The sequence below is a fragment of the Pleurodeles waltl genome, chromosome 6 (genome assembly GCF_031143425.1).
Source record: "Pleurodeles waltl isolate 20211129_DDA chromosome 6, aPleWal1.hap1.20221129, whole genome shotgun sequence".
Lineage (NCBI taxonomy): Eukaryota > Metazoa > Chordata > Amphibia > Caudata > Salamandridae > Pleurodeles > Pleurodeles waltl.
In genome coordinates this window covers 1,585,979,536-1,585,994,305 of record NC_090445.1, presented here as the reverse complement: position 1 = coordinate 1,585,994,305, position 14,770 = coordinate 1,585,979,536, and the positions used below count along the sequence as shown (strand labels likewise).

Below are 14,770 nucleotides of genomic sequence, written 5' to 3'. Positions count from 1 at the left end.
ACACATGGCTAAGACATTATTACCTTTGAACACTACTGCACTGGGTTGATTTCACGTCCCCTGTCAACAGGATTCAGCTGTTAATGTAAAATGTGCCTAATTACTCTTGACACAAACTGACTAACCAATTTGCAGCAAGCATTAGTGCCTAAACTTTATAAGGGGATAGATAGCATTATAAAATAGTCTGCTGTTTCTACTTCTATTTGTGGCAGAACATGTGGGGAAACATCTACCATTAGACTTCCCTTTATTATTATAATGTAAACTTTTTCATTTAAAATAGTGTGAGCCATCAATTGTATTCCTGTTTCAATAGGAAGTACAAAGCAACATAATAAAACTGGGTTGGAAAACTTCAAAAACACACTCCCATGATAGAGATCAAACAATCACCTGCACCACTCTCACAAGTGTTTCTGGATACTTGATAAAGACATCTTCAAATGCAATTGCTGGAAGTCGCAGGATGGTGGAAGCAGTAGCTGCTCGGGCAGAGACGGTCTTGTAAGGGGCTGTATGACCCTAATCCATCAAACAGCAAAAGTATACATTTGAGAATAAGCTATCTTTGCAACATTGGACAAGTTATTTTACAGACAACAATGGTGAAGTGTTTCTGAAAGATAGTCAATCAACCATGGATTCTCAAATTAAAATAGTGCCATTTTAATAAAGCGATAAACAAATGTTCTAATAGATGATAATATTCATAAACCATTACATTTCAAACATAAATAAAATATAAAATCCACACAAGGCGGGCGACAGTTCACGACTTCCACAGGACAGCTAATCACAGAATTCAACTTGTGATCCTTCCAATTTGGTTCATCCGTGGAATTATGTTTCATATCTCAAAACTAAAAGTAGAAACATACATTTCTCCCAAATGAAAGAGATACCACATGCGGGTTTTACATCATTTTACCAATGGTTTCTTGGGTAGAAATAATAACTCATACATTTAGTGTGTGAGGTGCGATGTACAAATTGATTTAATAATTGCAGACGGTGAATTGCAGAGTCTCAGACCGCCAAATCTTTTTTTCTAATCCCATTCTGTGACCTAAAAAAAACTTCTCAGAAAAGCTAATTGGTTTAGAACCTCAAAGTAAATTGCAAATTGGAAGGAGCATGTTAAGGGTGTTTGTTCCAATTTGCAAGTTGGTAAGGTATGTATTAACAGTTTGTGAACACGGTTCTGGATGCAAATTGCAACATTACTAATTAAGGTAAATTAGGCAGGTCGTTCAGTATTTTGTGAACTAACTTATTTGTACATTGGATGATTCACAAAATCAGACTGCATTCCCAAAAAGCTGGTGTGTAATTTGCAACTGTAACCTTCACATATCAGGACCTAGATTCCTTTGCGTCATCAATCTTTGAACTCGAGCCACACGCAAAACAGGCGACATAGGGCCTCATTATGAGGCTAGCGGTCCAAGCAACGCCAGACTTGTGGTGGCAGTTGGACTGCTGCATCCGTGCGGGACCGCCACATTACAACCCTGGCAGGCAGAACCGCCAGGAGACTGTCATTCCTGCCAGGAACATTGTTCCTGGAGGGGTGACTAGGGTCTGAGTTGTACTTAGCCAGGGTGGCATTGAACTCGGCACCGCCTGGCTGATCACAACTCACTTTGCTGTCACTCTTTCCATGGCAGGGACCCCACCATGGAAAGGCCGGCGTTAAGGGTGTGCTGAGGCTTACAGTGGGGGGCCCTGCACTGGCCCCCTGCCCAGCATCGTCGGAATGTGCACTGTCTGCTTTGCGGACAGTGCGCATTCTGAGGGTGCCTGATACCCCCCCGTGCGATGGCACTGGACTTGGCTCCATGTGAAGCAGAGCCTAATGCCACTGCACAGTTTCCACTGGGCTGATCAATGGGAACTTTCGAATATGGAGGTTTCCACCGGTCTATCCAGTGGAAAACTTTTAATGGGATGGGTTACGAGACTGCCAGCAACTCGACAGCCTCCTCCCAACGAGTCTGGTGGTCGGGTTTTCCGACCGCCAGACTCGTAATCAGGCCCATAGACGCGCACAAGAAGCAAGATGTGCATCAGGATGTACGAAGGTCAACAAGATGAGGGGTACACTTAAAGGTCCCCAGAAAAATAAACTGTAAAGTTGCTCCTGTAGGACTATTTTATTTCAAACAAATTTCTGACTTTTAAGGAATTCATTAAGGATTTCAAGAGTAGCCAGGGAAAGCTATGAAAATTGTTGAATTTCCCTGGTACTCAAATGAGCATTATTTCTGGTTATTTCATGTGCACAATTATGCATGCGTAAATGCAAAACATGTACATGTAACCTTATTTCTACACAGAGAACATGTTTTCCCACATGGAATACCCTTCCTCGACACCATCATCAGTGCTTAATTTGAGCAGGTGGCTTCCAGTGTTTAGCACCAGCACTTAATTGTCAGAAACAGCTCTAGTGACAGTCCCCCACTTGGAGGTGACGTGCTTCTAATTTTGAGACGAGCACAACAACAGTGTTTACTAAGTCAATATACATTAGAAAAGAACAATACCTACTGCTCACACCATCATTATAACTTTGGGTAGGTTAGAATAATCTGAACAGTCACACTTGTTGGAGTGTGACGGATAGCAGTTGTGTTGATATTGTCAGCAGCAGAGCTAACAGGGACAATGGGTGGTGCGGGCTGCAATGGGCTCCCTGGAAAGGCCCTGGATTTTTTTTCCAAATTAAGGACTGACCATAAACTTAATTTCAAACTTTCCAGGAATAACCTGTGTGTTCTTCTAAGACTGGAAACTACCCACAAATTGTTCAGTATCAAGTTAAGACTTTGTGGATGTCTATTTTTAGACAATATTACGTTTCTGTTTATCACATTTGCTTATGTTGAAATTGTGTTGTACTTTACAATTTAGTATGGTTTAAGAGGCCCAAGTTTGATTTTGTGACCCTAATACATTACACATCATTTCAGATTGTTTTACTGTCCCCATTTGTCATTCTGGAAGTAGCAATTCTGACCTGGTTCAGAGTGATCATCCCTCCTTCCCACAAATGAATCATATGCACATTGACATAATGTAGAATGCCACACTGCCACAATAAATGCAAGCATAAGGCAACCAAGTCTGCTTCAGGATGCCCAGAAGCAGCATACTCTACTTTTCCAAATAACATTAAAAGTGAACAACATCCAGGCATGAAAATGATTCAGAACTTAGAAGACCTATTCACTTGCCATTATAGTCGAAGAGAAAGGCTGAAGAAAGAAATCACATTGTAATATTCCGATACTATCCATAAAGTCCTTATGGGTCAACACAAAAATCTAACCTTTCATCTGCCTAACAGCCGCTTTGTTGAACAACTGTTCTGTGGTAAAAATCACTTTCTTGTGCAAGACAAGCTACAACTTACATAGGTAACAGCTACTTTGTTATCAGTCAATTGTGTTTCCATTTGGAATAAGTTGGTCCTGCTTAGTTCCAAAATGCTCCACCGTGATTGGATTGAACAAATATAGCATACAAATCTAACAACCACTGCTAACCAGGGAATCAATGTACAGGGCATAAAAAATAAATAAAAAAAAAAAAAGAGGAAACAGTAATAGTTAAGTCCAATTTAAAGTTGTTTTAAATCCTACTCCTCTTGAGATATTCTGCAGCCTATATTGCTTACTTGGTGAAAAATTAGAAACTTTAGGACCTTTTCGCAAACTGCATTTTGTCATACTACAAAATGCTATTCATAAATTTGTCTGTTAAATTTACCTGCTGGTGTCGTTGTCAACTTTATTGGATTGGTTTCCTTTCCTTCATTTTTGTTTACGTGCACGTCATTGAGGGGACTTCAATTCTCATCTTTCCTTGGGTCCTCAGACGTATTATTTCTCCATCTGGTTCTGGGCACGCTTGTACGTTATCTTGCAGTCGCGTATTGCAGCATGCTGTATTTTCTCTGTGAAGAAGCCTCACCCAATCTGTTTGGCTGGGTGAGGATTTTTTTTATTTTATTTTTAAGTCTCTTCCGTGACTCCTTGGGTCTATAAATTAATCTTTTTAAAAAATTGACATTGTCCCTGGCAGACGTGGCCCGGTGGATTTACACCACACAACTACAAGCGATTCCTAGTAAGCGTGTTTTTTAAAAATTAGGTCATGTTGTTTCTCAACTAAGTCACGCTGTTTTCAATGGCAATGATTACGTGCTTCTAATTTCTCTACTGGGCCTTCCAGGCAGATTGGTCTACTGCTTTGCCTAAGATTGTTGTTGTTGCTTCAGTTTTACCCAGGTGTTGCAAATTTATTGACCAATTGGTTATGATTACACCTTGGGGTTTCATTCTTTCTTCTGTTGTAATTTGGGTTCACTTACAATTTTTTAGGTGCTTCTCAACCATTTTCTTTACAATTTCTAGTGTAGCTCTCTAGGTATGCCATCCTTTTTGACTGCAATATGGGTTTCCACCTTTTTCCCTGCCTGCACTCTTTTGGTGATTTTTACTCTGTTCTTCTTGCCTTTTTAGGTTGCTTTTCTAAATGACTTCTTGACAATCTGTCCTAATGATGGCCCTAGTCAAGTTTATCATAATGAAAACATCGATTTATGCTTTATGATATGGATTGCATTTTTGAGTGAAATTACTTTTGTTTTCATTTAACATTTTCAATGTATTTATCTTTGTGGCTCTGACATTTAGGGCCGGATTACGAGTCTGGCATTCTCAAGAATGTGGCGGTTGGATCACTGCGGCTGTGGCGGTCCGACCACCACATTCGGACTCAGGCAGTCGGACCGCCAGGTGGCCACCGTCTCTGCCAGGATCTCTGATCCCAACAGGATGACAGCAGTCGTGGTTGTAATCAGCCAGGCCGGCGTTGAAGTCAGCTCCATCCTTCTGATTACAACCATGTTCTCCGCCAGACCTTTAGCTGGCAGAGAACACGTGCTAGAGGTCACTGGGGGGGCCCCCGTACTGTCCACGACATTGCCATGGGCAGTGCGGGGGCCACCCTCCCCAGCACCCTTAGAATGCCCACGGTCTGCTTAGCAGACAGTGCGCCTTCCAAGGCTGGTGGGAAGGCCCCATGTGGAGCTGCGTCAAATGCCGCTGCACGTTTCCCACTGGGCTGTCTGGCGGAAACCTTGGTTTCTGCCAGTGAGCCCAGTGGAAAACTTGTAAAGGAGCCGGTGGGGAGCCTGGCAGAACTGTTGTGGTCTCCTCATCCGGAGTTTGGTTGTCGTGTTTTTCCAACAGCCAAACTCTTAATCAGCCCCTTAGTGTTCTTTATTTGCAGCCTATTATCTGGAGTCCTATTCCTGTTTTTGTTTTTGATTGCACCAGATTTGTTATCACATCGTATGAGAGCTCTGAGCCCAATCTTGTATTTGCTTCTAGAGTTTGATCTGAATACTTACATTTCTTCCTTTAAATTTAGTAGCGTGCTTTCAGTTATTTGGCAAGGAAATGTAATAAATTTTTTATTTTGTCTGTATATTTTTCTTTTGTCTAGTTGCTTTGTTTGTTGCTCTAGCTCACTAAACTTCAGAAGTGAATCAATTGCTTTGATACATTCATAAACTTGCAAGCCGAGGTTCGCCTGTGCAGAGGTCTTTGCCCTAACTTTGGATTCTCTGCACGTGTAAGTATAATGTTTAGTGGAAAGTGTGGAGGGACTGAGGGCTGGAAAATGGGGAATACGTATGAGTGAAAGGGGATAGGATTAGGGAGCAGTAAGAAGGCTTTTTTGGAGGGGCATGTATTCACCCACAAAAGAGTAGGTACATGGCATTTCACAAACCGTCCTAAAGTTACTACAGCCAAAAAGGGACCTAAAACTGTGGAAAATTACCCCATCTCAGAACTGAATTAAGTCCAGCACCACACATGGCCAACCACGGGTACTGTAACACCCTCCCATAGATATAAATGGAGGTAGCGACTTACAATAAAACCCCATAATAGATAATATTAAATTAAGTGACATTAAATAGTTTTAAACAGAAATATAAATCTATGTAAAACAAAAAATATATAAAACATTAATTATAAAATAGCTTAGCTTTTTTAATTTACAAATTAATGTAAGATTACATTTTAATAAAATACAATTACTTTTGATTAATTATATATCCCGCTTTTAATAATTAATGCATAACAAAAATAATTCATTTTATAGGTGGATTATTTATTTGAAACTTCGGAAAAAACCTGCAATATAATTTAATATATTTAAAATAATTTGTTATACATTTAAAATACTCAAAATTATTTAAAGTAATATTTATCATAAAAATATCTGCACTCGTTTTTTTTTGTTGAATAAGCTTTTTTCCTGGTTTTCTCTTTATATTACCATAATAAACTCCAAAGTCTAGGTGGAGAGGTCTATATGGTAAAGAATTGGGAAAAGTAAAATATAACGTATTGGAAATAAAAGATGCATAAAGCACAACTAATGCTCAAGAAAATGAGCTTCTAGATGCCACAAAACTTCAGACGACATCTTCTACAGGTCAAATGGAATTTAGAGGGCTATAACAAGGGGATGATTTCAGAGACCGGATAAGAGAACAGACCGTGAACAAGCTACAGAGTACAGATTTGTGAATGGCTCTATGAATGCAAGATAAGATCTTAAACTTTATTCATTTTTCAAATCTGTAGCAAATGCTGCTTCCAAGATTAGAAGGAATGGTGCAGTGTTTTGGAAGATTGAGCAAAAGTCTTGGTACTGAATTCTCTATTAGCCAGAGTTTTCGAATCCGATTAAGGAGACAACCCAAATAGAAAGAACTTGGATAGTCTAAACTAGATGTAATAGGGCCATGTACCACAATTCTTTTGTCTACCTGCGGAAGGAAGAGTTTTATTATGCCAAAGCAGATACTCCATTGATTTGGTCTTTAAAGGACAGCTGATTGTTAAAATGTATTCCAAGATTTTCTGACAACTTCGCCAGGGTTGTAGGTAGGTCAAATTCAGAAGACCACCAGAGATCGTTCCCTGATTGTGGATATTTTGCTAAGGATGAGTATCTGTCTTGCCCAAGTTATGTTTTGAACAACTGTCATTCATCGAAGATGACCTCAGATATTGTTTGATCCTTTCTTGGCAGGGACACTGCTCATTAGAAAAAGACAATAAGCTGCATATCATCAGCATAAAATAGAACCTAGAACCCAAAAATACATATTAAGGCAGCCGGGAAGAGGAGGGGGGGATTATGAATAAGTGTGTGTGTGTATATATATATATATATATATATATATATATATATATATATTATTTTTTTTTAACTGAAAAACGTGCACACAAGGGTGATCTTTGTGTCGTTCCACAGTATAAGCGGGTTGAGCTCAAGGAGAAAGGAGTGAGACGTATAGATAGAGATCTGCTGGCAAGAAAGTTGGTAATCCAGGAAAGAGTTGATCCTTTAATTCCTACCTCTACTAGCGTTTGGGTCAAGATTGAATGAGGTATGGTGTTGAATGCTGCCAACACGTCCAGAAGGACAAGAACAACTGTTCCTCCACTGTCTAGGAGGTTTTTCTAGTAGTCAGACACAATTAGGATGAATTCTGTGCTGTGTGCCAAATTTGAAGGCATGAAGAATGTTACTGGGTTTGAGGCAAGAGGAAAGCTTTATGTGCTTTTCGAGCATTTTGACTGGGACTTATAGCTACAACATAGATCTATAATTAACTGGCACGTTGAGGTGAGCATTGGTTATTTTTTTCAGAATCAGTCTGACATAAGCTTGTTTTCAGGAATCTGGAAGGGGCACAATTGTACATTAGATTACACTTTGAAGATGTTAATAAATATTTTATGTTAAATAGGTTTAAATATTATTATTATACAATAATTGTATGTATCTGTTTTAAATGTAGAACTGAAGAAAAAAAATCTAACTAAGTATTAACTTCAATTTGAATTAAATCTTTAATTCACTTAAAAATACTAAATTACAAGTCGGTTTCTGAAGCTTACATGTAATAAATTCCCATGTTAAGACAAAAGCATTACTATGCATTAATAATTACTAAAACTGTTGTATAGTATTAAAAGTAATTTACTTCTATTTCATTAGAATGAAATGTTACAATAAGTTTTAAATAACATTTTTTTAAATATTTCATAAATAAATGTTTTATTTTTATCTACTATTTACAATAAATATTATTTATATTTTTAACTATTTAAAAAATGTGTATTCAACATTATTTCCATGGGGTTTTATTTTATGTCCGTACCTTTATTATTTTGTACAGAAGGGCACTGAAGTATCAGTGGTTGGTTATGTGTGGGACTGGACTTACTACTGTTTCCTTTTTGGCTGTAGTAACGTACATTAGTATGTATGGCTCCACCCTCTTTGTCAGGGACAAGAAATGTCTAAGTCTACACATTTGAATAACTTTATACCCGGATTTTTTGAATTACCATAATAGTCTTAAGTATAAATGTTACTCAAAAGTGTAAGAGTAAAGTACTTAGGGCCGGATTTAGATCCTGGTGGAGGGAACACTCTATTATAAATGTGACGGATATCCCGTCCGCTGTATTACGATCCCCATGGGCTATAATTCGATTGCAATAAGGCGGACAACATATTAGTCATGTTTGTGATGGAGTAACCCCCTCTGCAAGGATCTAAATCAGGCCCTTAGTCACAAGTGTAACTTACCTTTGTGAATAGTGCTGTGTATCTTTAAAACTCAAAGCTCTATTTCAGCAGTGAGAGCACCAGGTCTGATTGAGGTAAGCCTAAATTCATACTTTTAAATTAAAATTACATAATCGTTTACCTAGCCATTAGACAGTTCATCTACTGTTTTTTTATAGAGTGCATTTAAACAAAACGTCTTGGCACTAAACCATAACCTAACAGATCTAAAAGGAAGAGAAGATACTGGTTAAAAAAGCCACATTTTAAAGGTTTTCCTGAATTTGGGTTTGAAGATGGCATCTAGCAGAGAGTTCCAAAATGTGGATCCAGAAACAGGAGAGGATCTGTTCCACATACGTTACTGTTCCATACAAGGAATTCACTGCAAACAATTGGTTGATAGAATGAAGTGCTTTATTGGATTGATTAACTGAAAAGTTCCTGGTTAAAAAGGAAGTGCATTACTAATATACAATCTCATGTATAATCATAAGAGCTTCAAAAACTAAACTGAATTGAATGGGCAGCCTGTGATGGGAAATCTAATATGGGTCTTGTCCAGTCCATTTTTGAGATACCAAATTTATAATTAGCTGTGGCATTCTGAACAAGTTGTAAACAATGTTTCACAGGATCACATTGTACATAGCTCTGCCACAGTCCGGTCTAGATTTTATTAAAGCACTGACAGCTGTATGTGCCAGATGATGTAAGGTTAAAGCTTCATTAGGATTTTAAGTAGGCCAAAAACATACAACAGATACTTTAGTCATCTACATTTTCAGTGACAAGTTTGCGTACAAATGAATGCCTAAATTTCAGGTGATGGAGGTGGCCGCAGAGATACATGCCAGGGTCTTTTCAGCCAGGAGGTTTATGCATTGAGTGTGAATAGTACCTAGGTTATGGAAAGCTTTAATTTCAGGAAACATGTGAACATCCACTAGCAGGATAGTGAGACACAGGGTTAGGGTCTCCCCACCTAATTCCAAGATAGTGTTTTTTGTTTTCAGGATTGGACAGGTAAAATATTACATATATCGTCCACATACATGTAAAGGTTAACACAAAGTTATTTTTTTTTTTAAGATGGATGGTGTCTGGTGTTTAAGTCAAGTGAAAGATCTAAGGTATCTGAGCCCCTACACCCACGTCTTCGTCTACTTGACCCACTCTTTACCCCTCCAGCCCATGAACTAGCATGGATGGAGTACTTCTAGATACCAATGGACTACAATCAAATTTTAAAGCCAAGGTTTACAAGTTCAACACTATGGGGGTCATTCTGACCCTGGCGGCCGGTGGCCGCCAGGGCCACCGACCACGGGAGCACCGCCAACAGGCTGGCGGTGCTCCAACGAGCATTCTGACCGCGGCGGTTCAGCCGCGGTCAGAAGCGGAAAGTCAGCGGTCTCCCGCTGACTTTCCGCTGCTCGTTTGAATCCTCCATGGCTGCGGAGCGCGCTCCGCAGCCATGAGGATTCTGACCCCCCCTACCGCCATCCTGTTCATGGCGGGAAAGACGCCATGAACAGGATGGCGGTAGGGGGGGTCGCGGGGCCCCTGCCGTGCCCATGCCAATGGCATGGGCACGGCAGGGGCCCCCGTAAGAGGGCCCCGCAAAGTATTTCAGTGTCTGCCTTGCAGACACTGAAATACGCGACGGGTGCCACTGCACCCGTCGCACCTTCCCACTCCGCCGGCTCGATTACGAGCCGGCATCCTAGTGGGAAGGGAGTTTTTCCCTGGGCTGGCGGGCGGTCTTTTGGAGACCGCCCGCCAGCCCAGGGAAAAACTCATAATACCCTCCGCGGTCTTCTGACCGCGGAGCGGTATAATGGGGGCGGAATTCTGGCGGGCGGCCTCCGCCGCCCGCCAGAATCAGAATCACCCCCTATATCCTGATGGGAAAACTGCACCACAACAGCTAAAAGGTAGGGCATCCAGCTCTTCTCTGAAAAACAGTGTAACTTAACCAAATTTTAGCCCAGTATGCCGATGAATGGCCCAGCAACATATCGGGTCCCTTCAGGATAGAACTCTTAAAACATTGAGAGTATGCACAACCGTGACCACATGTGGGGTTTATGACATCTGCTGTAAGGGTGAGCCTGGTCTTATACTTGACTGATGAGACTACTAGGTGGAAATTGCAATGGGGTATTGGATGGGGTCTGCAACTCTCCTTACCTAAAGAGAAATGTGTAACATTACAGTCAATACCCTCTACTGCATGACTGCTATGTGTCATCAACACAGAGTAGGACTGCGATCAGTAACTACTTCTGCAGGGACTTGGTGCTTCTCTGTATTGGTGGATCTGAGTTAAAGGGTTCCTCTTAGTGAGTTTATATTAAAACTAACAAAAACTTTAAACAATGAGCTGATAAAAGTATAACAAAAGACATCGGAAAATAGCTTTACTTAGTTAGCAGCGAGATGAGTGCATGTCTTTAAATGCTGTTCAGACTTGATTGAAGCAGAACACTAGGATGAAAGTGCACAAGTGAAGATCTCAGCAAACATAGGAGATCAGAGACAAATGATCCAGGTGAATGAGAGACTAGTGAAATGTTTAGGAGAGAAGAGGATGGTGAAAAACAAAACAGCGACACAAATGGAGAGACTAGTATTGTTGGTTGGGAGCAGGGACAGGAAAGTACACAAGAAGAGTATCGAGGAAGAGCATGGTGAAAAACAAAACAGCGACACAAATGGAGAGACTAGTATTGTTGGTTGGGAGCAGGGACAGGAAAGTAGACAAGAAGAGTATCAACATCCTCACAGAAAGAGGAGATAGCACGTAGTGGATTGTAGATGATGATGGGCTTTTCCGGGCAGCCCGTGCTGCTGCCACCCCTCAAACAGGTTTCTGCCCTCCTGTTGCTTGACCAGCTCAAGCAAAGAAAGGCAGAACAAAGGATTTCCTGTGGGAGAGCGAGGTAACATCTCTCTCTTGGAAATAGGTGTTACATGGCTTGGTAGGGGCAGTCTCCCCAAGCCACTGGGTTGCATTCAGGGCACATTTAGTGTCCTCCTTGCATAAACCGGTCTGCACCAGTCGAGGGACCTCCAGTCCCTGCTCTGGTGCAAAACTGGACAAAAGGAAAGGGGAATAACCACCCCAGGGTGGTGCCCAGAGCCCCACCAGATGGCCACTTGATTCTGCCATCTTGAATCAAAGGTGGGCAGTGGCCTGTGGGAGCATCTGAGTTGACAGGACAGGCAGGTGATATCACAGCCCCCTCCTGATAGGTCGTCACCCTGCTAGGTGACCAATCCCCCTTCCTGCGCTATTTAGGGTCTCCCTCTTGGGTAGGTCCTCAGATTTGACGTGCAAGATTCCAGCAGGACTCCTCTGCATTGTTTACTTCATCTTCTGGCCACTGAAACTGCTACTGGACCCTCCAGGAAACAACAATCTGCATCCACAGGGACAACTCTGCTTGCAACATTGTTTCCACGGCTCCTTTCAGCAACTGCAACATTTCTCCAGCAGTGAATCCTCTGAAGGCTACATGTCTTCAGTCTGCATGAGAAGCAACAAGGAATCTCTCGAAGTGAAGGTGTCACTCCCCTGCATCCGCAGGCACCACCTGCAATGACGACAGCTGTGTGGATTTCCTCTCCTCAATAGCTGGGATTCTGGATGATGAGTGGTGGTCTGGAGTGAGATCCCTTTGGTCCTAAGCATAAGCTTTCCGTGTCTCTTAGATAAGTCTTGGCTGCTCATCCACAGCTACCTCTAGAGAGCCCTAATTTCCTAGACACTGCCTACACCTCACTAATAAGGGATACCTGGTCCTGGCATAAGTTGATAACACCATAGGTCCTCACCACAAACCAGGCCAGCTTCCTACAGACAATTATACTGGAATGATAGTCTGAAGAGCCAAAGAGGACAGTACAGCTAGGTGTGAATGTGGAGAATAGGGTTCTGGAATAAAGTACAGGAAATGAAGATGTGGATGTAAAGAGATGGGAGAGCAAGGATTAGGCAGTAATATTTAACTATTACTGAAGAGGCTGGATGAAAGAAAGAAATGGGAAGTGAAAGTTAAGCCTTCCCAGCTTCTCTGTTACTCTTTACTCAAGGGAGATGAGGGAGTTGTTTTTCAAGACTACAGGAAGTGAGGTGTGAAAAGGAGAGGGTGCTGCTCAACAGAGCAGGGTTGTCTTGCTCTTTGCATACAGCAGAGGTAGTTGTGGCTATGTGCCATCAAACAGGTGTTACACCACCAAATGAGGAACCTTTGGTGAGAATGCTTGGATATCCCAGTCATACACCTTCCAGTAGAAGGAGAGGTATGGCTTCACCCTCTTTTAAACCAAGACAGAGTAAACACTGTAACCTATTAAAAGCGGAACCTGTGTTTATAAAGGTATAGTGATGGACAACTGGTCCTATTTATGAAAGATTAAATGCTAACATTATAGGAACCAACTACTTGATTTTAATGGACAAGTTACTTTCATTCGGTAACGCCTTATCTGGTAGAGACTAAATCTAGCTGCAGATTCCTTACTTTCAAATTCTCCCCAGGTATCAGGCTGAATTCTGAAGATTTTTGTTGAAAAGTATCCCTGAGCGCCGGTAGGTGGTGTTGATCGGCTCTGTTTCAGTTGCGGCAACCACCCTGGATATGACATTGCAGGTCCTGTATAGATGCCATTGAGGTGCTCTGTCAGTTTCTTTTCACGGCTTTCCACGCCAAAAGCACAGAGCCATGAAGAACACGGACCACTGGTGTGCCAAAAGTAGAGCTCTGAAAGAAAACACCATACCCCTAGAAATCAGTTCGTAGACCAGGGAGAAATGGGTGGGTCAGGAAGGAATATGCAACTAGATATTGTCTCTACCAGATAAGGCGTTACTGAAGGTAAGTAACTAGCCCATCTGATGGAGACTTCCAGCTGCAGATTACTTACCTTTGAATAGATACCCAAGCAATACCATCCCCGGAGGTGGGTCTGCAAACCATTTTCAAAGGAGAAAGACCTGCAGGACCGAATGGGCAAAGTGCCCGTCCCTACAGACCTGACTGTATCGGCAGTAGTGATTGGTAAACATAAGCCGAGATGCCCATGCTGCTGCCTGGCAGATGTCCAGGACTGAAACTCAGCATGCTAATGTAGTGGTCGCAGCTTTAGCTCTGGTGGAATGAGCTTGCAAACCCTCAGGAGGTTGCTTTTTGGCCAGTGCATAGCAGATCTTAATGCAGAGTACGACCCATCTGGGGATGGACCGCTCCTGCACTGCCCGACTTTTCTTCTCACTCAGATTGATCACCCACCCAGAATTCTTTCATATGATCAAGTTAGAATCCTAATGCTCTTTTTGGGTCCAGGTGGTGGAATCTCTCCTCTTCCTTAGAAGAATGGGGGGGTGCATAAAAAGTAGGCAGGGTTATAGGTTGGCCTATGTAAAAATGTGTGACATCTTTCTGAAGAAAAAAGGCACTAGTACAAAGCACCACTTTGTCAGGATAAAAAGAAAAGCAGGGCAGCTTGGATGATAAGGCATGCAGCTCAATCACTCTGCGGGCAGATTTAATTGCCTGAAGGCTGTTGTCAGTGTGGAAAGCCTGAAGGGACAATTGTGGAGGAGCTCGAAAGAAGTGCACATCAAAAAGGTCAAAACCAAATTAAGATCCCACTGGGCATATACTGAATGAGGATGAGGGAAGAATTGAGTAAGACCTTTGAGGAACATATGTACAATAGGAGACTTAAACAAGGAAGGTTGATTAGCAACCACAACAAAGCAGAAATAGCAGATAAATAACCTTTAAGGGAGCCCAAAGCAGAGCCCTGTTGGGCAAGGGAAAACTGGGGTGACGTGGCGAGCAAAATAACAATGGATTAAACCCAGATCTGTGACTGGGGGTGAGTGTTTGAAAAGGTTCAACACTCCGTCCATCATTTTATTTTGTTTTGGGCAAGGGAAAGAATAAACTGTAGATTCTCAGAAACAGGGGTAGAAAGGTGATCAACTGACTTGTCTGTGCACCATGCCACAAATTTCTGCCAACTATAGGCATATACCGTTTTGGTGGAGGGACACCTGGCTGCTAAGGTGACGTTATAGACTTCG

General features: G+C 41.7%; 1 protein-coding gene across 2 annotated transcripts in view; it reads right to left on the bottom strand.

Moving 5' to 3' along the window:
* PNPLA7 (patatin like phospholipase domain containing 7) overlaps positions 1-14,770 on the bottom strand; it is a 1,294,112-nt gene that overhangs the window by 1,121,469 nt on the left and 157,873 nt on the right. For both annotated transcript variants that reach the window (XM_069241381.1, XM_069241380.1), the window contains exon 10: positions 397-525. In XM_069241381.1, coding sequence (XP_069097482.1) covers positions 397-525 — 129 coding nt within the window. The remainder of the gene's footprint in view (positions 1-396; positions 526-14,770) is intronic.